The sequence below is a fragment of the Oncorhynchus nerka genome, linkage group LG1 (genome assembly GCF_034236695.1).
Source record: "Oncorhynchus nerka isolate Pitt River linkage group LG1, Oner_Uvic_2.0, whole genome shotgun sequence".
Classification (NCBI taxonomy): domain Eukaryota; kingdom Metazoa; phylum Chordata; class Actinopteri; order Salmoniformes; family Salmonidae; genus Oncorhynchus; species Oncorhynchus nerka.
Window position 1 is genome coordinate 26479562 of NC_088396.1, and position 26934 is coordinate 26506495.

At 43.2% G+C, this 26934-nt stretch overlaps 1 protein-coding gene across 1 annotated transcript; it reads left to right on the top strand.

Annotated features, from left to right (window-relative positions):
- Positions 1-536: 536 nt before the first annotated feature.
- On the top strand, positions 537-25628 carry LOC115131021 (gap junction alpha-5 protein-like). The gene is made up of 2 exons (XM_029662643.2): positions 537-1118; positions 19826-25628. Exon 2 carries the CDS (start codon positions 19856-19858, stop codon positions 21005-21007), a length of 1152 nt encoding a protein of 383 aa, XP_029518503.1. The 5' UTR covers positions 537-1118; positions 19826-19855; the 3' UTR covers positions 21008-25628.
- Positions 25629-26934: the final 1306 nt, after the last annotated feature.

The window sequence follows — 26934 nt, forward strand, 5'->3', positions numbered from 1 at the left end:
ATATGAAATCTCATATTTCTTTCCCGGTAGAGTGATTCTACCTGGTATATTCCTTGACATAATTAATCATGTTACCTACACATTTCGCCACTAAAAAAAATCAAGGTAGTTATATAGTACGCTGGGAAAGTATGTGTTGCAATGTCAGACTGTTGCTTATGCTGACTACCACTTTAAAGACAATGTACTGTTGACGGTAGTAAAACAAAAAAACACACAACAAAGACTAAGTAAAACACACAACAACGACTAAGTAATGCCTCTGAAAGCTTTGTCAGAACGGAATTCCTATTGATCCCTGAACACAATTCCACTTCCCTTCCCGATGCTAAGGAATTCTTCCCACCAAAATAAAGTGCCAGGGAACCTACCAGGGAATCTGTGAGAGGGATGTACCATAAGAAGACTGGGGAGGGAGGGGACTGCGGAGGGAGGGAGGAGACTGCGGATGAGAGAGAGGCAGGGAGGAGGGCAGAGAGGAAATCCTCTCTCATGATGCCCCTGCTTTTCTTCCCGTGCCCCCTGCACAAGTTAGCATTCCCACCCTGGGACGGCACAGAGCTCCAGCACTACTCCACTCTACTCTACAGAGATCCTACTCCACTCTACAGAAATCATATTCTTCTCTGATCTACCCAACTCCTGTTGATTATATCTGACGGTGTGTCTGCAAGAGGTACGGCTCAGGATCACTGGTCTCCACCAACCTCTGTCCTCCGACCCAGCCCATCTCCACTCATCCCACCAGGTCATCACACCTCTACGGCCCGGTCCCATCTCCAATCATCCCACCAGGTCATCACTCCTCTACGGCCCGGTCCCATCTCCAATCATCCCACCAGGTCATCACTCCTCTACGGCCCGGTCCCATCTCCAATCATCCCACCAGGTCATCATTCCTCTACGGCCGGGTCCCATCTCCAATCATCCCACCAGGTCACCACTCCTCTACGGCCCGGTCCCATCTCCAATCATCCCACCAGGTCACCACACCTCTACGGCCCGGTCCAATCCACCCTCCACCATTCCATCAGTCTCTGAGGTGAAGACCCTTATGGGAAGCAGCTAGGACCCTCTTCCTCAGTACTGACAGCCATCACCATCTGTAGCACGAAAAGGTAATTTACCACCACATCATCCTCGATGGGATACATAAACATAGGAAGGACACTTCAAAGTAGAACAGGAAACTTGTGGAAATGGACCAGAGTCTTAATTTGTCCCTTTTCATAGGTGCACTCAAGGCTAACAGGACTCACACAGCTGTCACTCAGTGAGTGTGTGTGAGGGTTTAATAGAGGTATTCTATTAACATCTGTCTCTTGTATTCATACTATATAGTTGCTGGGCCACTAAAGCATCATACCCAGTGTCTCTGTCTTTTACTAGTTGAGACAGAGCATTGACAGGGTGCTGGTCCATAGCGGTGAGGTATCTGTCACAGAGAAGAGTGTAGGGATGATTTATAGGGGTCCTGGTGTGTGTTAGTCTCACTCTCTCTCAACACTGACTCATCCAGCCAGCCAGCAGCTCCAGAGACAAATATATTTTAACAAACGACTCCACTGTTCCGCTGTCTAAGATGACACGGGTCTCTTAGAGCAGAAAATGTCCTTATATTAAGTGTTTCTTTCATGAAGGTTATTCATACAGCTACAACACCATTTTAAATCTACAATAATTTACAAGACTTCAGATTGGATGGCTTGAAATAAGATTGCTTACATGAAATATCAAAAACAGGATCATTAACAAATACAAGACTTTCACCAATTCGGCATTAAATGACATGACAGATGTGTACCTTTTTCATCTCTTTGTTCACCTATAGATGCATTGTCTCATGACCATGGCTGGATGTAGCCTTTTGGGGGCCATAATTGAGATTTGGTTGGGGAGCCCCACCCACCAAGAGGGCAAAAATGTTTAGTTGCCCCCCTTTTGATGGAGGAGAGAAAAATTTATGTTTTAAAGTTTATTTCCTGCAGTTCTACACATTTTGCCATGACTTATGTTAATGATATTTGAGTGACTAACAAAATCAGTAGCGGACTCCTTCAGGTCAGGGCCCCTGGGCAGCTAGGGGTACTTCCTGATAATGAGCATACACTGCTGTGCAGCTAGAAATAGAGATACTATTGATAAGAAAGACTGTTATAACACCCTATTGCACAAACATTCCATGGTCTGACACACCCCTGTTTATTAGAAGAACTGTTGAAAAGAGAAGAGATAACTGCAGGAAACATCAAGTCACACCTGGTCTCTGTTTTGCATGCTACTGATTATCACCTCACTCTCTACCTCATGAAAAGATGAAATCCAATTTGATAATCCTAAGAACCACAGTAAATATAAATGTACTTCCCGAAGGCAAAGCATATAGCAACTCAACTTTAGAATCAAACTAGAATCATGTACAATACCTGCAATGAACATTTACTTTTATAACAAAACTTTAATGCAGGTACTATAATTGATAATCAAACATCAATAGTGTTCCCCTCCGGCAACAGGCTGGTGTCTGGGCTGAGCGACCCAGTGTAACACAGTTAAAACAATAGCTCATAACAGGGCTGTGAGTCTGTGTACAGTTAGTGGCAGACGAAAAGGCAGACCTCCATGTAAGGTAGCAGATGATCTGGCTAGCTGCGTGGCGTCTGGTGGGGTGAGACGGTGACTGATATATGGCTCGCCAGTCCTCAGGGCTTGCTGGTGGCTCGCTGCTCTATAAGTAGCAGTCGTGTGGCAGGTGACTAACCCACTCTGTGATTTAGGAAGTATTTCTCCCTCCGTCTCCCGCTGCCTCCCCCCAACTCACCCAGGGGGTCTGTACCCAACCCACCCCTGCCCCTCCATGGCTAAACTAAGTCAGTTAATAGTCAATGTGTTTAGAGAGGAGGGCCATTCAGACCTCAAACTGTTGATGTCTGATATACACATATACAGTTTATTAGGTACACCCATCTAGTACCGGTTCGGACTCCCCTTTGCCTCCAGAACAGCCTGAATTCTTCAGGCCATGGAAACATTGCTCAATTGGTATCAAGGGACCTAAAGTGTGCAATGAAAATACTCCCCACACCATTACACCACTGCCACCAGCCTGTACCGTTGAAACCAGACAGAATGGATCCATGGACTCCTGCTGCTTACGCCAAATTCTGACTCTGCCATCAGCATGACGCAACAGGAACCAGGAGATTTTTTCCACTCCTTAATTGTCCAGTGTTGGTGATCACGTGCCCACTGGAGGCACTTGTTCTTGTTTTTAGCTGATAGGAGTGGAACCCAGTCTGGTCATCTGCTGCAATAGCCCATCCATGACAAGGACCGACGAGTTGTGCATTCTGACATGTCGTTCTGCACACCACTGTTGTACTGCGCCGTTACTTGCCTGTTTGTGGCCCGCCTGTTAGCTTGCACAATTCTTGTCATTCTCCTTCGACCTCTCATCAACGAGCTGTTTTCGCCAACAGGACCGCCACTGACTGGATGTTTTTTGTTTATCGTTCTCTGTAAACTCTAGACACTGTCGTTTCTGAAATACTGGAACCGGCGCGCGAGGCACCAACCATCATACCACGCTCCAAGTCACTTAGGTCACTTGTTTTACCCATTTTAATGTTAATTTCAACAGTAACTGAATGCATCAATACCTGTCTGCCTGCTTTATATAGCAAGCCACAAACCATTTTCATGAACGGGGTGTACTTAATGAACTGTATATATACTTTACTATTCCCCTCTTTCTCTCTATTCAATCTTTCTTCCTCTCATGTTTCAGGCCGCCTACTAAAAAACTGTAGAGTGTTTTTGTCACATAAAAGGCCCACCTGGCATCCATGTTAAAACCAAAACAACGATTGTGCACCTGCCTTATGTCAGGGTGGGGGTCGCATCCTTACCCAACCTCTTTGTTCTCCAATGGTACAACAAGCAGTGTGCTGGGACTTCATAGAGAGAGGTGGGAGGAGGAGGACTTTATGTTTTCTTAATATGTCTCTGAAGTTGTGCCACTTTTACTAAGCTGTCACTGCACAGTATATGCATTCGGGACTGTTATTGATGAGGATATTTTGTTCTCCCCCACAATGAAATCGGGGCGGGGACTGTGGATTTGTCTCCGTCTGTTAGTCAGTTAGTATGTTCGTTTGTACGTTAGTCACACACGATATCTCAGACAGCACTGGCCCGATTTTGACGAAACTTGGGTGAATGATGCGTCTTGCCACAGAGATCTGGCATTAAAAACTTTCATAAATTGGCCAGATGGTGGCGCTATAACAATAGATTGAACATGTTAACTTCGAAATGTCACGCGCCTCACCCCATTTTACCTAAAATCATGAAATTCAGCGCATAGGTCCCTCTCCTCACAAGGAACAGATTTGCCTCAGGGACCCATAAGGTCGGCCATGATGGATTTTCCGACATTTTAACACTTAACGCTACTCTCCTGTGTCGTGTCTTTACTATGGATTAAATGATATATGACATTTATCAAATCAATTTTCTGTAATTAATATTACCCGATTAAACTAATCATGTAAATGTAATTAACTAGGAAGTCGGGGCACCACGGGAAAATGTTTATAGAGTTCAACTGGCTAACAAGTTGAATCAGCAATACTAAATTTGGTTTAATTATTTATTTACTAAATACCTAAATAATCACCCAGAATTACATATACACAGAATGGATCAAACATTGATTACTAATTATGTCATAGAAGAAAACGTCCCTAGCGGATGAAACGATATGACGGCTGGTTAGACAATGAAAGGGGGTGGGTTTGAATGAAAGAGCGGGAAGACTGAGGAACAAAAGGATTGGGTCTCTATCGGACCTATGCTATCGTAAATACAGAATCTTGTGCATTATAAATAACCGCCCATTTGGAAAAGGAAAATGCAAGAAATATATTTACTCTGAGTTGCACTTCGATAGATTGGTCGAAGATGGAAGGCTGGGTTGCCCAGCAGAGATCTCCCTTGTCCTTTGAAAAATATTTCTGGGCGGATATGTTGTCGTCTATTGTCATGTGGTAGAACGGATACGTTGTAGTACCCTGTGATTCTGAAGAGATTGTCCGTCCTTTCCTAGGCCACGCATGTTTACAGCTGCTGATAACTCGAAGTCTAGGATGTATCACTTCTTTAGTGAATAAGAGTTCAAAGTTCATACCAAGTTGCCGTACTCAGCTCATGCTATATTCTGGCTGGTGTAGTCGAAATTCATCCTTCCAGCGTGGCGATCATCACCTCCACGTTGAAATTAGCCCTTTTAAATGATTGGACACCAGTCCTCATGTCGTCGGGAACATAAGTTAATTTTGTTAGGTTACAGTCAATATTAGCCCTTTTAAACGTATGGACATCAGTCCTCACGTCATCGGGAACACAAGGTTGACTTTCGTCAATGTGCTTTTGTAGTGGGTTCAGAGGAAGGTGTGTTTCATATTTCTCAACCAATGTCTGTTCACTTGGGCGTGGCCACCGAGTGATCATAGTTTACATAATGAAAACAATTCTCTCATTTAGAAGCTAAAATTACATTTAATCTTTTCACAAATGGTTTCATATTTAAACATTTAAATTGCACAACAAATCCATGTGAATCTGATAACTAGAATGTCTAGACTTTCCAAGATACATTTTATGTCGTCCTATCATCAGATATAATGTCCTAGACAACAACTGATCTGACATCATATTCTTTAAGTACCAACGGACACTTTCAAATAGTTGGATTACAGAAAGATTGTTCTTTACCCCAACCTTTTGATGTTACCATACTCTCTCTATGTTAACAAAGGGCTTTCCAAAAGTCCATTCTGTAGAGTGGAGAGAAAAAGGGGAAAAGGTATTTAGGGGGGGTCATAAACCTCTTCCAACAAGGCAACTTTATGACACCGGGCACCAAAAGACCGATCTGCACGAAACTTGATGTGGCATCTATGGACAAAGTTCTCTCAATGCAATATTTTCTAGACGAGTACATAAAACAACATGGCCGCTATTGACCAATAAACACTCACATGGGTCTGTCGCATAAATGCATAAATATCAGTCAAGGATATTCGTATCGGTGGTTCTATAACAGGCACATGTTTATATCTCTTGATCTGCTTGACTCAGAGTGATGAAATTTGGCACACATGCTCAGGGATATAAGTCTAGCTCAGACACCACTGGCCTGATTTTGACAAAACATGGGTGAATGATTTGTCTTGCCGTAGAGATCCGGCATTGACTAAATTATACTGATTGGTCAAACGAGGGCGCTATAGTAATCAACTGTATGTACATTTGTCACACACAATCTCAGACACCAATGGCCCAATTTTTACGAATCTTGAGTGAATGATGCATCTTGCTATGGAGATAATTGACAAAATGACACTTATTGGCCCAAGTAGGGCGCTGCATCATTCGTGGGGGATGACATGTTTACTGTTGCCTTGTTATAATGTGCATTTGGAAAAGGCTTGTATGAATTCATTTAAAATGCAAACTATGCCATACAGTGGCATGGTACAGTATGTTTTGTTTCTACAGTTGTTGAGACAGTCCTTAAAAATCCAGGTCAAGGACTACATAAAAATCAATATTTAATTCAGTAATTTTATCAGATTTGTCCATGTCTGCCACCTTAAAGAGGCACATATGGTAACATAGACACAGGACATTGCATTCCTCTATTTCCCAACCAGACATGGTGTATACCACCTGACAAAACAAACCCGTTTAGCCAATAATACGAAGATTATGCATTAGGCATATCACTTCTTCACTACGACTTAAAAAGTTTCATCTAAACAGAGCATGGCCTGGAATCTCTGTGTAAATTGACTTATTACTTACTCTGATTGTCTGAAGTTTTTCAAGATGCTGTGGTAAAGTCGTAGTCATATACAGTACCAGTCAAAAGTTTGGACACACCTACTCATTCAAGTGTTTTTCTTTATTTTTACTATTTTCTACATTGTCTGACTCTTTGGTCTGAATGCCAAGCATCCCATCTAGAGGAAATCAGGCACAAGAACTAGACAAGTCGGGACAAGTCTCTTAATGTCCTTGAGTGGCCCAGCCAGAGCCCAGACTTGAACCAATTCAAACATCTCTGGAGAGACCTGAAAATACCTGTGTGGCGACGCTCCCCATCCAACCGGACCGAGCTCGAGAGGATCTGTAGAGAAGAATGGGAAAAACTCCCCAAATACAGGTGTGTTAAGCTTGTAGCATCATACCCAAGAATACTCAAGGCTGTAATCGCTGCCAAATGTGCTTAAACAAAGTACAGAGTAAAGGGTCTGAATACTTCTGTAAATGTGATTTTTCAGATATTTTTTAATATCAAATCAAATCAAATCAAATTTATTTATATAGCCCTTCGTACATCAGCTGATATCTCAAAGTGCTGTACAGAAACCCAGCCTAAAACCCCAAACAGCAAACAATGCAGGTGTAAAAGCACGGTGGCTAGGAAAAACTCCCTAGAAAGGCCAAAACCTAGGAAGAAACCTAGAGAGGAACCAGGCTATGTGGGGTGGCCAGTCCTCTTCTGGCTGTGCCGGGTAGAGATTATAACAGAACATGACCAAGATGTTCAAATGTTCATAAATGACCAGCATGGTCGAATAATAATAAGGCAGAACAGTTGAAACTGGAGCAGCAGCACAGTCAGGTGGACTGGGGACAGCAAGGAGTCATCATGTCAGGTAGTCCTGGGGCACGGTCCTAGGGCTCAGGTCCTCCGAGAGAGAGAAAGAAAGAGAGAATTAGAGAGAGCATATGTGGGGTGGCCAGTCCTCTTCTGGCTGTGCCGGGTGGAGATTATAACAGAACGTGGCCAAGATGTTCAAATGTTCATAAATGACCAGCATGGTTGAATAATAGTAAGGCAGAACAGTTGAAACTGGAGCAGCAGCATGGCCAGGTGGACTGGGGACAGCAAGGAGTCATCATGTCAGGTAGTCCTGGGACATGGTCCTAGGGCCCAGGCCAGTTGAAACTGGAGCAGCAGCATGGCCAGGTGGACTGGGGACAGCAAGGAGTCATCATGTCAGGTAGTCCTGGGGCATGGTCCTAGGGCTCAGGTCCTCCGAGAGAGAGAAAGAAAGAGAGAAGGAGAGAATTAGAGAACGCACACTTAGATTCACACAGGACACCGAATAGGACAGGAGAAGTACTCCAGATATAACAAACTGACCCTAGCCCCCCGACACATAAACTAATGCAGCATAAATACTGGAGGCTGAGACATACATTTGTCATTTTCAGGTATAGTGTGTAGATTGATAAGGATTTTTTTAAATCCATTTTAGAATAAGGCTGTAACGTAACAAAATGTGGAAAAGGTTTGGACACACCTATTCATTCAAGGATTCTTATTTTTACTATTTTCTACATTGTAGAAAAGTAGTGAAGACATCAAAACTTTGAAATAACACAAATGGAATCATGTAGTAACCAAAAAAGTGTAAACAAATCCAAATATATTTTACATTCTTCAAAATAGCCACCCTTTGCCTTTGTCTCTCAACCAGCTTCATGAGGTAGTCACCTGGAATGGTTTTAGAACAGGCTTGAAGGAGTTCCCACACATCCTGAGCACTTGTTGGCTGCTTTTCCTTCACCCTGCGGTCCAACTCATCCCAAACAATCTCAATTGGGTTGAGGTCGGGTGATTGTGGAGGCCAGGTCATCTGATGCAGCACTCCATCACTCTCCTTCTTTTTCAAATAGCCCCTACACTGCCTGGAGGTGTGGCACACTTAACAGTTGATGTTGAGATGTGTCTGTTACTTGAACTCAGTGAATAATTCATTTGGGATGCAATCTGATGTGCAGTTAACTCTAATGAACTTATCCCCTGCAGCAGAGATAACTCTGGGTCTTCCATTCCTGTAGCGGTTCTCATGAGAGCCAGGTTCATCATAGCATTTGATGGTTTTTGCGACTGCACTTGAAGAAACATTCAAAGTTCTTGAAATGTTCCCGATTGACTGACATTCTTGTCTTAAAGTAATGATGGACTGTCGTTTCTCTTTGCTAATTTGAGCTGTTCTTCCCATAATATGGACTTGGTCATTTACCAAATAGGGTTATCTTCTGTATAACCCCCCCCCCCTACCTTGTCACAACACAACTGATTGGCTCAAACACATTAAGAAGGAAAGAAATTCCACAAATGAGCTATTGGAACATCTCTGGAGAGACCTGAAAATAGCTGTGCGGCGACGCTCCCCATTCAACCGGACAGAGCTTGAGAGGATCTGCAGAGAAGAATGGGAGTGGCTTTTGGCAAACTCCAAGCGGGCTGTCATGTGCCTTTTACTGAGGATTGGCTTTCGTCTGGCCACTCTACCATATAGGCCTGATTGGTGGAGTGCTGCAGAGATGGTTGTCCTTCTTCACTGAAGAACTCTGGAGCTTTGTCAGAGTTACCATTGGGTTCTTGGTCAACTCTCTGACCAAGGCCCTTCTCCCCGATTGCTCCGGTTTTTGCTTTGTCAGTATGGGGTATTGTGTGTAGAATGATGAGAAATATTTGTTTTATGTATATATACATTTTAGAATGATGCTGTAATGTAACAAATTGTGGAAAAAGTGAAGGGGTCTGAATACTTCCATAATGCACTGTATATAATGTGTATATATACAGTGCCTTCAGAAAGTATTCATACCCCTTGAATTATTCCTCACTTTGTTCTGTTACAGCCTGAATTCAAAATGGTTTAAGTAGATTTTTCTCTCTCAACCATATACACACAATATGCCATAATTACAAAGTAAAAACATGTTTTTAGACATTTTTGCAAATTTCATGAAAATGAAATACAGAAATATCTCATTAACATCAGTTACATCTCATTTACTCCCCTGAGTCCATGCATGTTATAATCACCTTTGACAGCGATTACAGCTGTGTCTTTCTGGTTAAGTCTTGAAGAGCTTTGCACACCTGGGTTGTATAATGTTTGCACATTATTATTTTCTAAATTCTTGCCATAGATTTTCAAACTGATTTAAGTCAAAACTATAACTAGGCCATTCAATGTTGCCTTAATAAGCCTCTCTAGTACATATTTGTTCTTGTGTTTTAGGTTATTGTCCTACTGAAAGGTGAATTCATCTCCCAGTGTCTGGTGGAAAGCAGACTGAATCATGTTTTCCTCTAGGATTTGCCTGTGCTTAGCTCCATTCCATTAATTTGTTTTATCCTGAAAAACTCCCCAGTCCTTAATGATTACAAGCATACCCATAACATGAGTCAGCCACCACTATGCTTGAAAATATGGAGAGTGGTTCTCAGTAATGTGTTTTATTGGATTTTCCCCAAACGTAACATTTTCCATTCATTTTTTTATGTGCAGGCATCCTTATTTTCACTCTGTCAATTGGGTTAGTATTGTGGAGTAACTACAATGTTGTTGATCCAACTTCAGTTTTCTCCTATCACAGGCAATACATTCTGCAACTGTTTCAAAGTCACAATTGGCCTCATGATGAAATCCCTGAGAGGATTCCTTCCTCTCTGGCAACTGAGTTAGGAAGGACGCCTGTATCGTTGTAATGACTGGGTGTATTGATACACCATCCAATGTGTAATTAATAACTTCACCATGCTCAAAAGGATATTCAATGTCTGTTCATTTTTTTTTACCCATCTATCAATAGATGCCCTTCTTTGCAAAAGTTTGGAAACCTCCCTGATCTTTGTGGTTGAATCTGTGTTTGAAATTCACTGCTCGACTGAGGGACCTTTCAAATAATTGTGGGGTACAGAGATGAGGTTGTCTTTCAAAGAGAATGTTAAACATTATTTTTGCACACAGAGTGAGTCCATGCAACTTATTATGTGACCTTTCCTGCAGTCAAATGAACAAATCGTCCTCTAGTGGCATCATGGGTGGAATGCTATTTTTTTTTTATTTTTATAATTTCATAATTAATCAACATTATAATTTTTTTATGGTGGAAATCCGGTGTTTCTATTTCAAACAGTTTTGTTATATTTCAGTGTTCTGCGATGTGTAGAAAGTGTAGAAGGGCTATATAATGTGTTGTGTAGAAAGCCTGAAGAAGGGCTATATAAATACATTTGATTTGATGTGATGATGTTTTGGAGCAAGACTGATTTCTCTCAGTCTTTTCAGTGTGAGGCAATCTTTTTATATGGAAACTCAGGATAGTTCTACATAGATATGTAGTCTCATATAGGTCAGTATGGTAGATTGTCCAGTTATGATACTACTCTTGCGGGAGCTCCTTGTAGATAGTTCATCCTTTATCCAGTCTTCAATGCTCTGAGGTTGTGGGTTTGGTTTTTCAAATTAGTCATCACTTGTTAAATGGCACTGGTTAAGGCAGACAAAATTCCAACAGTCAGTGTTTTACAAGACAGCTATAGGTTGTAGAGATCAGTCCCATGAATGGAATGGTTGATCTCCAGCTGGAAAATCACTAACTTCCCTCTAACGCAATGCGTTGAGCCCAGGCAGAGAAAAGGAGAGGAGGGTAGAGGCATCGGACAGGATTTATTGCTGTTGTGTTGCTTCCTTCCCTGGCTTGCTTTGAGAGAAAACACTGTATTCATTCTGCTGCTGGGTCTGTACCTGCTGCTGCTGCTGCTGGGTCTGTACCTGCCCTTAATTAGGACATCAGTTACCACCACACATTATTGATGCAGTTTGCTAGCTATGTCATCTCTATGGACTATACCCTGGTTGCTCTCCAGCTCAGGTCCAGTCAATGTCCATGTATGTAAAGACTACTGTAAATACTACTACACTGAACCACAGGTTGTCCATGTCACTCGGTGTGTCCTTCTTGTTATTTGCTGATGTTCTGGGTTCCTGATCCATTCTCTATCTATAGGCTACTCCACTAAAGGCCCCTATGGTATGAGTTCAGGCATCACACCCACTTTTCCAAACCTCTCTAGCCCTGTGTTTACAGTATGTTCACTAAATGTAGTCCAACCTCACTTAATGCAAAGTGTGTAGGCCTACTGTCCAACCTCAAACACCATCTCTAAACATACAGTATACTCTCACTCTCTTTTTGTTAACAATAACTATCTCTATAGACTACAATACAGACCCCAGACTCTCGCTATGCCAATGCAGCCTATGGTTTCATTTGCCTATCCTCCCTCAAATCAAATCTAAGTTTATTGGTCACTTACACAGATTTGCAGGTGTTATGGCAGGTGCAGTGAACACTGATCTTACTAGCTCCAACAGTACAGTAGAATGTCAGGAAATACAATACAAATACACCAATAACCAAAAATAGAATCAAGACAAAATCCCAGTTACAGTTACTAAACAACAGTATATAAAACAGAATATGAGGTGACCAGAGTTCAATGACTCTATATACTGTACATGGGGCATTAGTCTCAAGGTGCAGGGCTGAGTACCGGGCAGGTAGCCGGCTAGTGATGGCTGTTCAACAGTCTGATGGCCTTGTGATAGAAGCGGTTTCTCAGTCTCTCAGTCCCAGCTCTGTACTGTCTCTATCTGCTAGATGGTAGCAGAGGGAACAGACTGTGGCTTGGGTGGCTGAGGTTCTTAATGATCTTCTTGGCCTTCCTTTGACATTGAGTGCTGTAAATGTTCTGGAAGGCAGGCAGTGCGTCCCCTGGAGAGCCATGCTGTTCAAGTCGGTGCAGTTGCTGTACCAGGTGGTGATGCAGCCCGACAGAATGCTCTCAATGTGGCATCTGGTGAAGTTCGTGAGGGTCTTAGGGGCATGCTGAATTTCTTTGGCCGCTTGAAGTTGAAGAGGCGCTGTTGTGCCTTCCTCATCCCTGTGTGTGTGTGTTGTGGGACCATTTCAGATCCTCAGTGATATGCACGCCAAGGAACTTGAAGCTTTTGACCCTCTACACTGCAGCCTTGTTGATGTGGATCGTGGCATGCTCCCTCTTCAGTCTCCTGTATGTAGTCCACGATCAGCTCCTTTGTTTTTTTTATATTGAGGGGGAGGTTATTTTCCTGGCACTACTCCACCAGGGCTCTAAACCTCGTCGTTGTTGGTAATCAGGCCTACCACTGTCATGTCGTCTGCAAACTTGATGATTGAGTTGGAGATGTGCATGGCCACACAGTCATGGGTGAACAGGGAGTACATGAGGGGACTGGGCTCACAGCCCTGTGGGGACCCATTTTGTGGATCAGTGTGGCGGAGGTGTTGACCTTCACCACCTGGGGGGGCGGCCTGTCAGGAAGTTCAGGACACAGTTTTACAGGGCCGGGTTCAGACCTAGGGCCCCGAGCTTAATGATGAGCTTGGAGGGTACTATGGTGTTTAAGGTTGAGCTGGAGTCTATGAACAACATTCTTACATGCACTACAAGGCCAAACGTATATGGAAACCCCTTCAAATTTGTGGATTTGGCTATTTCAGCTACATCCGTTGCTGACAGACATATAACATCGAGCACACAGCCATGCAATCTCCATAGACAAACATTGTCAGTCAAATGGTCCGTACCGAAGAGCTCAGTGACTTTTAACGTAGCACCGTCATAGGATGCCACCTTTCGAACAAGTCATTTCGTCAAATTTCTGCCCTGCTAGTGCTGCCCCTGTAAGTGCTGTTATTGTGAAGTGGAAATGTCTAGGAGTAACGGCTCAGCCGCGAAGTGGTAGGCCACACAAGATCACAGAACGGGACCCGTGAGTGCTAAAGCGTGTAGCTTGTAAAAGTTGTGTCTTCGGTTGCAACACTCACTACCAAATTCCAAATTGCCTCTGAAAGCAACAGCAGCACAATAACTGTTTGTCAGGAGCTTAATTAAATCGGTTTCCATGTCTGAAAAGCCACACACAAGCTTAAGATCACCATGCGCAATGCCAAGTGTCGGTTGGGGTAGTGTAAAGCTTGCTGCCATTGGACTCTGGAGCAGTGGAAGTACATTCTCTGGAGTGATGAATCACGCTTCACCATCTGGCAGACAAAGATGGGTTTGGTGGATGCCAGGAGAACGCTACCTGCCCGAATGCATAGTGCAAAATGTACAGTTTGGTGGAGGAAGAATAATGGTCTGGGGCTGTTTTTCATGGTTTGGGCTAGGCCCCTTAGTTCCAGTGAAGGGAAAGCTTAATGCTACAGCATAGAATTACATTTTAGATGATTCTGTGCTTCCAACTTTGTGGCAACAGTTTGGGGAAGGCCCTTTCCTGTTTCAGCATGACAATTCCCCTGTGCACAAATCGAGGTCCATACAGAAATGGTTTGCTGAGATCAAGTGTGGAAACTTGACTGGCCTGCACAGAGGCCTGACCTCAACACCGACTGCGAGCCAGGCCTAATTGCCCAACATCAGTGCCCAACCTCACTAATGCTCTTGTAGCTGAATGGAAGTCCCCGCAGCAATATGCCAAAATCTAGTGGAAAACCTTCACAGAAGAGTGGCTGTTCTAGCAGCAAAGGGGGGACCAACACCATATTAATGCCCATGATTTTGGAATGAGATGTTGAGATGTTTGGCCATGTAGTGTAGGTATTCCTCTTTTCCAGATGAGATAGGGCAGTGTGCAGTGGGATGGTGACTGTGTCATCCGTGGATCTATTGGGGCTGTATGCAAATTACAGTTGGTCTAGGGTATTGGGTAAGCTGGAGGTGATATGATCCTTAACTAGCCTCTCAAAGCACTTCATGATGACAGAAGCAAGTGCTACGAGGTGATAGTGGTGACAGCAGACTGGGGTAGGGAGAGATTGAATATGTCCGTAAACACTCCAGCCAGCGGGTCTGCGCATGCACTGAGGATGCAGTCCGGGCTGGCAGCCTTGCGAGGGTTAAAGTGTTCTACTCACATTGGCTACAGAGATTGGGGCTGATTTTCCCTTTATAATCCATGATTATCTGTAGTCCCTGCCACATCTGTCTCGTGTCTGAGCCATTGAACTGCGACTCCATTTTGTCCCCGTAACGTCTTTTTTCCACTTTGATTGATTTATGGAGGTCATAGCTGGTCTGTTTGTACTAGTCCATGTTCCCAGTCACCTTACTGTGGTTAAATGAGGTGGCAGTCCTGTAGCATGGATTGCAATCAGGCCAACGTTGAGTAGTTCTTACCACGGGTGCTTCCTTCTGTAACGTCCCTATGTTCTGATCAATGTCAGAGACATATCTGAGTGGTATGCTATGCCCAGTGAGTGCCGTGTTAGATACCTCATTGCCAAATTCCCCATTACTCAGAGACAGATATTATAAACCAATATGACAGCTATGACGGTGGTCAGTGGGTACAGTGTATTACAGTAAATCCCTATTTATTACTGGGCACCCAGCAATGGAATAGAACAATCTCAAATGTGACGGCAAAGATGGGCAGCTACTGTACCAAGTGGTTACGTGTACAAATTACTGGACATTTTCTCTAAACGTTTTCTGTTGAAGTAATGACACATACGCAAGACTGTTTGTTATTTATAACATGCTTTTCCAGGGGCAAAAAGGGAAACCCTCCCCTTTGTATTTGAACCAAAAAATTTCGCTTTTAGCCAACCACTTTTTTGTTAACAACTCCTCTTCACCTCCACCCTTCCTCATTTTCCTTTATTTTTCATTAATATCAAATTAGGCCTCTTCCCAACAAGGAGCTCTTAAATTCCATGCTCTATAATTGCTTGCAAAGTGATTTCATGAATTGAGTTCAGAGATAAGTCATTGTTAGACCATATTACATGGATTTTTATAGTGCCATGGGGTCACAGCCAGAACATGCCTTTCTACATCCAACTGTCATCAAAGCTTTGTGTAGCGATCTGATAATGTGATTACAGCGAGCCACAAAGAAATGAGGAAGAGCCTCGACTAGAGGAAGGGAGTGAGAGCCTGGCCTTCACAATGGCAGGAGGTAGGAGTTAAAACAGTCATTTTCCTACCAGACTGGTCTAACAAAAGGGTTTCCTCACCTGTTTACAACACAACCTATTGGCTGTGTAGCCTGGCTGGCCAACATTGCAATATTAGTATCAATATGAGGCCAGACATTTACATAGAGTAGTGTTGTGTTTAGTTAGTCAACACAAGTAATGGTGCGATCAGATGAACTTTACTCAAAGTGGTGAGGTCGTCTTTTGTTAAAGTTCGTCATTTTGTGTCTTGAGCCTTCTAGTAAGTCTGTTGTTTTCACCTCATATATTGTTGCTCTGTAGGCTATATTTCATTGTGCTGTCCCACAGTGAATCACACATGCTGTTCTAGTTTACTGTTAACTTTCTGATTGCTTTAGTCCTGCACCCTTAAGTCACTCTTGATATTTCTGACTCTTTATCAGACTTCAAATCAAATCTAATTGTATTTGTCACATGCGCCGAATGCAACAGGTGTAGTAGACCTTACCGTGAAATGCTTACTTACGAGTCCTTAACCAACAATGCAGTGTTTTAAAAAAGTGAACTAAAGGAAAAGTAAGAACACTATAAAAATAACAATAATGAGGATATTTGCAAGGGGTATCGGCACAGAGTAAATGTGCGGTGTAGGGGTTAGCAGCGGTGGAAAAACTATCATACTTGAGTACAAGTAAAGATACCATAAAATTACTCAAGTAAAAGTGAAAGTCACCCAGTAAAATACTACTTGAGTGAAAGTCTAAAAGCATTTTGTTTTAAATGTACTTAATTATCAAAGTAAATGTAATCGCTAAAATATACGTAAGTATCAAAAGTAAAAGTATATATACATTTAAAATTCCTTATATTAAGCAAACCAGACAGCACCATTTTCTTGTTTTTTATTTACTTACGAATAGCCAGGGGCACACTCCAACACTGAGACATAATTTACAAACAAAGCATTTGTTATAGTGAGTCTGCCAGATCAGAGGCAGTAAGGATGACCAGGGATGTTCTCTTGATAAGTGTGTGAATTGGACCATTTCCCTGTCCTGCTAAGCATTCAAAATGTAGCGAGTACTTTTGAGTGGCAGGACAAATGTAAGGAGTAAAAAGTATATTATTTTATTTAGGAATGTAGTGAAGTAAAATAAAAAGTTGTCAAAACTGTAAATAGTAAAGAAAATTACAGATACCCACAAAAAAAGACTTAAGTACTACTTTAAAGTATTTTTACTTAGGTACTTTACACCACTGCTGGTTAGTCAAGGATATTGAAGTCGTATGTACATGTAGGTAGGGGTAAAGTGACTATGCATAGATAATAAACAGAGAGTAGCAGCAGCATGTGTGAAGAGTGTGAAGGAATTTTATTTTATTTTATTTAACCTTTATTTAACTAGGCAAGTCAGTTAAGAACAAATTCTTATTTACAATGATGGCCTACCAAAAGGCAAAAAAGGCCTCCTGCAGAAAAGAGGGCTGGGATTTAAAAAAAATATATATATGTATAAATATAGGACAAACTCACATATCACGACAAGAATGTGTGGAATGTGAATGTATGTGTGTTTGTGTGTGTAGCGTCAATATGCTTGTGTATGTGTTGGAGTGTCTATGTGTGGTTAGTCAGTGAGTGTACACTGAGCCTGTGCAAGAGAGTCAGTGCAAAAAAGAAGAATAGATAAGAATAAAATAAGGGAGTCAATGCAAATAGTCTGGGTAGCCATTTGATTAACTGATCAGCAGACTTATGACTTGGGGGTAGAAGCTATTAAAGATCATTTTGGTCCCAGAGCCTTTTGCCATGCGGAAGCAGAGAGAACAGTCTATTCTTTGGGCCTTCCTCTGACACCGCCTGGTATAGAGGTCCTGGGTGGCAAGGAGCTGGGCCCCAGTGATGTACTGGGCCATACTCACTACCCTCTGTAGCATCTTGAGGTCGGATGCCAAGCAGTTGCTATACAAAGTGGTGATTCAACCAGTCAGGATGCTCTTGATGGTGCAGCTCTAGAACCTTTTGAGGATTTGAGGACCCATGCCAAATCTTTTCAGCCTCCTGAGGGTGAATAGGCGTTGGCGTGCCCTCCTTACGACTGTGTTGGTGAGTTTGGACCATGATAAGTCCTTAGTGATGTCGACACCAAGGGACTTGAAGCTCTCAACCTTCTCCACTACAGCCCTGTCGATGTGAATGGGGGTGTGCTCTGCCCTCCCTTTCCTGGAGTCCAGGATCAGCTCTTTTGTCTTGCTCATGTTGAGGGAGAGGTTGTTGCCCTGGCACCACACTGCCAGGTCTCTGACCTCCTCCCTATAGGCTGTCTCATCGTTGCCACGCAGTCGTGGGTGAACAGGGAGTACAGGAGGTGACTAAGCATGCACCCCTGAGGGGCCCCCATGTTGAGGGTCAGCATTGCTGAGGTGTTGTTTCCTACCCTCGTCAGGAAGTCCAGGATCCAGTTGCAGAGGGAGGTATTCAGTCACAGGGTCCTTAGTTGAGCAGTAGTCAATTAACGGCATTCTCATTTAGGTGTTCCTTTTGTCCAGGTGGGAAAGGGCAGTGTGGAGTGCAATAGAGATTGCATCATCTGTGGATCTGTTGGGGCGCTATGCGAATTGGAGACTTGATCTTATTTGACAGTTTTTTTGTTGTTGTTCCCAGACGGAGTTGGCATGGTCGCTCAGAGGAGGATAAGAGGGGTGAGAGGTAGAAGTAGGAGCACGGGGGTACAGACCCATCACAGGAGCAGTAATTAGTCTGTCAGTCTGTCTGGATACTCACACACAGGCTGTCATGGTGGGAACGGAATCTTAGCTACGCTGAGAATCGGAACAGAGCAGAGGTTGCAGAGGGCTGAGCGGTCTCAGTCTATGTCTCCTTTCCTCAACTTCCTGTTCTTATTCTCAGAGGAACCAAACCCAAACAATATGATTTCTTAAAGAAAGCCACTCAAAAGGGACCTCTCTTAAGGGTTGTAATTTGGCTAACTCTAGAGCTAGAGATGTACTGTCAAACCTCTCATGGTCATATGTATTTATTTGATTTAACCTTTATTTAACTAGGCAAGTCAGTTAAGGACTTTTTACAATGACGGCCTACCCCAGCCAAACCCGGGCGATGTGTGTGTGCGTGCGCGTGCGTGTGTGCGTGCGTGCGTGTGTGTGTGCCTACTTTATTTTCGCCTGTTGAATAATTGTAGTAAAATTCAGATCAGTTCACTTAGTGCATACTTCGATGATTGGGGTTTGATGACACCCATAAAGCGATCTGCTGAGATGCCTTATAGGGGCAGTAGATACACACAAAGTCTCACTCATACTGCGGTCAGGGGGCAACGGCACACACACACACACACACTGATACAAATCACAGGAGGAGTGGAACAGAGAGAGGAGCGAGTGAACATCAAAGGATTCAATTAACCGGTACAAACATGGTGACCAATGACCGATGCTGTGCTCTGGACAATATGGAGGAGATGTTGGAGATTGTAGGGTTAGGTCAGGGGCACAGAATTCCATTCCATTTCTAACATTCGGGGCCACTAGCTCCTAGCCTTGTCCTGCCCTATGGCCCCTCACCCTTTCTGTCTAGTTATGTGTCAGTGTCAGGAATAGTAACACAAACATCCAACTACTATATATCATTTCTCAGAAACAACCTCACTATTTACTTTGAAATGCCCTTAAATATACAGTATGTTTGTGTGTGTCGTGGGAAAAGATTCCTTCTCAGGCATTTGTGTCGTGTCCAGTCTCCAGGCCAATCACAGGCTATTTATACATGCATACCATGCCACTCACACACACTAGTCATTTTATCTCCTTTCTTTTCTCTCCCTATTTTCTTTCTTCTTCACTCACTATCTCTTCTTCGTTCTCTCCCTCCCTCCTCTTTCTCTCCCTTTACCCTCACCCTGCCCCTCTTTCTTTCTCTCTCCCTCTTCTCCTCTCTCAGGTGTGTGCCAGTGACCAGTGAGCAGTAGTGATGGGGGACTGGAGTCTCCTAGGGAACTTCCTGGAGGAGGTTCAGGAACATTCCACGTCAGTGGGGAAGGTGTGGCTCACCGTCCTCTTCATCTTCAGGATCCTGGTCCTGGGCACGGCCGCAGAGTCCTCCTGGGGAGACGAGCAGAGTGACTTCCTGTGCGACACCCAGCAGCCCGGTTGTACCAACGTCTGTTATGACCAGGCGTTTCCTATTGCACACATCCGCTACTGGGTCCTACAGATCATCTTCGTATCCACGCCATCACTGATCTACATGGGCCACGCCATGCACATCGTGCGGAGGGATGAGAAACGAAGGAGGAGGGAGCAGGAGAAGAGGGAGGAGATGGAGGAGAGAGGAGAGGGGGGGTGCGTATCAGGGGAGAAGGCATACCTCCAGCAGAGGGATTGTGGGAAGGTGCTGGAGGCGTCAGGGCAGGTTCGCCTGCGGGGAGCGCTGTTATCTACATACATTCTGAGCATTCTGATCCGCACAGTGATGGAGGTGACCTTCATCGTGGTCCAATACATGATCTATGGAGTCTTCCTCAGGGCTCTGTACCATTGCAAGGCCTGGCCCTGTCCCAACCCAGTCAACTGCTACATGTCCAGGCCCACAGAGAAGAACGTGTTCATCGTCTTCATGCTGGTGGTGTCTGGTGTCTCCCTGCTCCTCTCTGTGGTTGAGCTCTACCACCTGGCCTACAGGCGTATCAGGAAGTGCAAGCGTACCCACGCCGCCCTCAAGAACCGCACTCATAACGCTGTGGCCATTGCCGTTACCAGGGACCCCGACACCCCGCCCCATCACAACTCCCCGGGCTGCACCCCTCCCCCTGACTTCAGCCAGTGTCTGGCATCGTCGGATACGATGAACCCCATGACCTCCATGCCTTCTCACCCCTTCAACAACAGGATGGCACACCAGCAGAACTCCGTCAACATGGCCACCGAGCGCCATCATTCCCATGACGACCTGGAAGGGGAGGGAGGATTCCTGAGAATGAGCTATACCCAGATGCCAGGGGAGATGCCCAACGGGTGCTCCGCGCCAACCCTGCTGCACGCCAGCTACCTGAAAGACAAACGCCGCTTCAGCAAGACCAGCGGTACCAGCAGCCGGGTCCGACCAGATGACTTGGCCGTGTAGAACTAGACAGACAGAGAATGAGAGAGGGGCTGAGAAAGAGAGGAGGGAGCAGACAGGATTTTCAGACACAGCAGGAGAGAGGCCCTGCCTAGAGGAGATTGGAGCAGGCTGGGTCTATAGACCCAGAGACTGAACTGGAGCAGGTACTCTACCGGTCAAAAGTTTTAGAACACCTACTAATTCAAGGGTTTCTCTTTATTTTTACTATTTTCTACATTATAGAATAATAGTGAAGCCTTCAAAACTATGAAATAACACATATGGAATCATGTAGTAACCAAAAAAGTGTTAAACAAATCCAAATATATTTTATATTTGAGATTATTCAAATAGCCACCATTTACCTTGATGACAGCTTGCACACTCTTGGCATTCTCTCAACCAGCTTCACCTGGAATGCTTTTCCAACAATCTTGAAGGAGTTCCCACATATGCTGAGCACTTGTTGGCTGCGTTTCCTTAACTCTGCCGTCCGACTCATCCCAAACCATTTCAATTTGGTTGAGGTCGGGGGATTGTGGAGGCCAGGTGATCTGATGCAGCACTCCATCACTTTCCTTCTTGGCAATTGGGTCATTGTCCTGTTGAAAAACAAATGATAGTCCCACGAAGCCCAAACCAGATGGGATGGCATATGCCTTGAGAATTCAAGTGTGCCTTTAGAATTCAAGTGTGCCTTGAATTCTAAATAAATCACAGACAGTGTGACCAGCAAAGCACCGCCACACTAGAACACCTCCTCCATGCTTCACGGTGGGAAATACACATACGGAGATCATCCGTTCACCTATTCTACGTCTCGCAAAGACACAGTGGTTGGAACCAAAAATCTCCAATTTGGACTCATGACCAAAGTACAGATTTCCACCCGTCTAATGTCAATTGCTCGTGTATCTTGGCCCAAGCAAGTCTCTTCTTCTTATCGGTGTCCTTTAGTAGTGGTTTCTTTGCAGCAATTTGACCATGAAGGCCTGATTCACACAGTCTCCTCTCAACAGTTGATGTTGAGATGTGTCTGTTACTTGAACTCTGTGAAGCATTTATTTGGGCTGCAATTTCTGAGACTGGTAACTCTAATGAACGTATCCTCTCCAGCACAGGTAACTCTGGGTCTTCCATTCCCGTGGCAGTCCTCATGAGAGAAACGACAGTTTCATCATAGCACTTGATGGTTTTTGCGACTTTCAAAATTCTTGAAATGTTCCATATTGACTGACCTTCATGTCCTAAAGTAATGATGGACTGTCGTTTCTCTTTGCTTATTTGAGCTGTTCTTGCCATAATATGGACTTGGTCTTTACCAAATATGGATATCTTCTGTATACCTCCCCTACCTTGTCACAACACAACTGATTGGCTCAAACACACTAAGAAGGAAATACATTCCACAAATGTACTTTTAAGAGGGCACATTTGTTAATTGAAATGCATTCCAGGTGAGTAGCTCATGAAGCTCGTTGAGAGAATGCCAAGACTGTGCAAAGCTGTTATCAAGGCAAAGGGTAGCTATTTGCAGAATCTCAATTATTATATATTTGGATTTGTTTAACACTTTTTTGGTTACTACATGATTCCATATGTGCTATTTCATAGTGTTGATGTCTTCACTATTATTCTACAATGTAGAAAATAGTAAAAATAAAGAAAAAACATTTAATTAGTAGGTGTTCTAAAACTTTTGACCGGTAGTGTAATACAGACTGGGGCTAAAGATGGATGTGTTGGCAAACTCCAAGTTGATCCATTCAGAAGGCACCAGGCTGGCCGTACAAACCCAGGAGCAGCAGCCCAAAATGGGGGAAACTGTGGAGGATTGTCTGGTGTACAGCTCCAAGAGCATCACAGGAAGAGAGACCTTGGGGTGTGTAAGCTCACTGGGAGTGGGTTGAGTGGATCTTGAGAGCTTCCGCATATTGGACTGAGCTTTAAGATTGTGACCGTTGGGAGAACTGATGTTTTTTGTTAGAGCAATAAGAGCCTGGCCAAGCTTGAAACATGGACATGATAACTGTGATCAAATATTGATCTTGATGCAAAAGAGAAATAGCACCTTTTAAATCACAATTTGGGAAAAGCCTTGAAATAACAGATAATTGCACATTGTATGTTTTGATGTTTTATAGATCAGAGAATTATAGTAGATCTTTCTTTAAAGTCTAAGAATAGTGTACATTAAGCTTTCATATTCAGTGTGCCAAAACCTGTCCCACTGTATACCCAGCTGCTGATTATAATAATACAAACATGTACATGCTTGCAAATGGAACACACAGAGACGCGCACACGCCCACACACACACTGCTGTCAGAGGAGGAAAAAACCCTACATTCAGGGGTCTGACCAAAGAGTGTTGTCCCCTGATTCCTGCGATCCAGTGACGGAGCCTATCTGCAGCAGTTTGGAAAGTGAAATTGGGACACAGATCTCTGCAATGCAATCCATTGTGCACTATATCAGCTTCAAATATAGCAGGAGCAACTGTTTTCTCTGTGTTTAATCCTGATTGCAGACACTGCAATCGGAAAGTATTCAGACCCCCCTTACAGTCTAAAATTGATTAAATTGTTTTTTCCCCTCATCAATCTATTCACAATACCCCATAATGACAAAGCAAAAACAGGTTTTTCAATGTTTTTGCAACCATTTTATTTAATGAAATATTACATTTCAGACCTTTTTATTATTCAGACCCTTTACTCAGTACTTTGTTGAAGCACCTTTGGATGCGATTACAGCTTCAAGTCTTCTTGGATATGATGCTAAAAGCTTGGCACACCTGTATTTGGGGAGTTTCTCCTATTGTTCTCTGCAGATACTCTCAATCTCTGTCAGGTTGGATGGGGAACATCGCTGCACAGCTATTTTCAGGACTCTTCAGAGCTGTTCGATCGGGTTCAAGTCTGGGCTCTGGCTGGGCCACTCAAGGACATTTAGAGACTTGTCCCGAAACCAATCCTGCGTTATCTTGGCTTTGTGCTTAGGGTCTTTGTCCTGTTGGAAAGAGAACCTTCACCGCAGTCTGAGGTTCTGAGTGCTCTGGAGCAGCTTTTCTTCAAGGATCTGTCTGTACTTTGTTCCGTTCATCTATCCCTCGACCCTGACTAGTCTCCCAGTCGTCCCTGTCGCTGAAAAACATCCCCACAGCATGATGTGGCCACCACCATGCTTCACTGTAGTGATGGTGCCAGGTTACCTCCAGTGACACTTCAGGCCAAAGAGAATCTCATGGTCTTAGAGTCTTTTAGGTGGCTTTTGGCAAACTCCAAAGTGATTATGGGGTATTGTATGTAGATTGATGAGGGAAAGAAAATATGTCATCAATTTTAGAATAAGGCTGAAACGTATCAAAATGTGGAAAAAGTCAAGAGGTCTGAATACTTTCCGAATGCACCGTATACAGTAACATAGCACAAGCATTGTCTTCCAGTCAGAAATCAGAACAGGGGACAGCTGTACAAAAAAAGAAAAGTGTTTTCTCCATTCAACAGACTCCAATCATTACAGAGGGTTTTATTCGCTCAGGTACAGATAGTGAGGAACTATGCAAAAGTAATCAAGTGCCTATGAAAAGTGAATTCACAAAGGGATCAAAGTCACAAACGTTCAGCTCCATGTTAGATTTGAGAAAATGTCCTGATGTGAAAGAACAGTGTGTTCAAAAGCCATATATGAAAACAAATCATTTAGCTTGAATCAAGGCAAGGCTTGAAAAGTTGATTGTCCTTCAGTATATCTGCATGTTTCAGGGTTTTTTTTTTACCCACGAGGTGGAGACATTTCCCCTTGAGCCTTTAAAATACAGTGTAATTCCTTTCTTACAACAAAATTACAGGTATCTTCCAAAATGTGTGGAGCCACCACGAGCCAGAACAGCTTCAATGCACCTCAGCATAGATACTACAAGTGGAACTCTGTTGGAGGGATGCTACACCCTTCTTTCACAAGAAATTCCATGATTTGGTGTTTTGTTGATGGTGGCAGAAAACACTGTTTCTGGCACTGCTCCAGAATCTCCCATAAGTGTTCAATTGGGTTGAGATCCAGTGACGGCATAGCCATGGTAGCCAAAATAATTCCCTGCCCAGCATTTTTATACTTGACCATAAGGATGATGGGATGTTAATTGCTTAAACTCAGGAACAACACCTGTGTGGAAACACCTGCTTTCAATATACTTTGTATCAATCATTTACTTGTGTTTCCATTATTTTGTCAGTTATCTATACTTTAATGTGACTGTGTGAAACAGTTGATTGATTGTCACATTGGTAGCTATCTATCTCTTGGCAGTACATGTATTTTCATATTTGTTTAAATGTGATTTATTTTTGTTTAAATGTGAGGCTAGTCAGAAAATACATGTCTAGGCCTGGAGGCTACTAAAGAAGGCATAGCCACAACCTGTGAAGTTCTAAACTGATTTTGCACTAGGCTTTTTGGGGGTTTTGGAATATACAGCCCCCTTTATAATATCATGAATCATATTTTATTTTTCTATAGAGTAGAGGAACCTCTTTTGGAATGCCAACAGACTGGTTGCCGTTTCTCTGTGCACATTTCAATGTCATGTTGTCATTCTGTTCCTGTAAAGCCTGCAATAAAATAAAACTAATCTGTCAAATGAATTTGTCCGACAGAAATGAATGTAACACAAACTTTCTCAGTAAGGTCGACCACAGCCCAAACATTTGTCCTCGAAATGGTTGCCCTCAAAAAAATTAATTGACATTGAAACGCCACACTATGGCTAACTCTACACAAGACCTTCCCTCTATAGAAGCGTTCATCTGGTCATCCAAGGAATGATTTTATACTGTATGTCAGGTCCTTCCTCAATTAGTGTACTCTGGGAAACGCTGATCAAAACTCAGTTTCCTACCCTCTGCCCTGTCTACTGTAGGCCTGCATACACGCAATCTTACTAGTTGCAGATAGCCTTCATTCACACTACTCATTGTCTACAATAAAATGAATAGACTATCATTATCATCATTGGATATTCATTTTTTATCATATTGCCTGTCTGAACACGTAGTGATGACTATCGGCTTCATCATTAGATAATAAGAATACATCATAACATCCAATGTGTTTATCTACTTTATGACTTACACACTAAAGTACACAAGATGGGTCTAAAGTTCAAGTCGCAGACAAGGCACTGGGGCGTTGATGCAATTTCAATTCCAGTAGGTAGAACGATTAAAAGATTTAGTTCACAAGTAAATCTCCACACATAAAACCATAGATCATAGGCCTACAGTTATAATATGCATAAAACACCAAATAAAGGAAACACCAACATAAAGTGTCTCAATAGGGCGTTGGGCCACCATGGCCAGAACAGCTTCAATGCACCTTGGCAAGTGTCTGGTACTCTATTGGGGAGTGCGACACCATTCTTCCGCAAGAAATTCCATCATTTGGTGTTTTGTTGATGGTGGTAGATGCCTCAGAATCTCTGAGAATCACTCTAGAATCTCCAAAAGAGTTCAATTGGGTTGAGATCTGGTGACTGAGATGGCCATGGCATATTGTTTACATCGTTTTCATGCTGATCAAACCATTCAGTGACCACTCATTGTCATCCTAGGGCATAGCCATGTTAGATGACCCTAAGCATGATGGGATGTTCATTGCTTTTTTGCCATTTATTTTTGTAACCTTTATTTCAAATCAAATCAAATTGTGTTTATCAGGTGCGCCGAATACAACAGGTGTAGACCTTACCGTGAAATGCTGAATACAACAGGTGTAGACCTTACTGTGAAATGCTTACTTACAAGACCTTAACCAACAGTGCAGATCAAGAAAGAGTTAAGAAAATATTTACCAAATAAATGAAAGTTAAAAAATAATCAAAAGTAACACAATAAAATAACAATAACAAGGCTATATACAGGGGGTACCGGTACAGGTTAGAGCTA

What these genes read in the sequence shown, in the direction of transcription:
- LOC115131021 (XM_029662643.2), top strand. Translation starts at nt 19,856, where the DNA reads ATGGGGGACTGGAGTCTCCTAGGGAACTTCCTGGAGGAGGTTCAGGAA.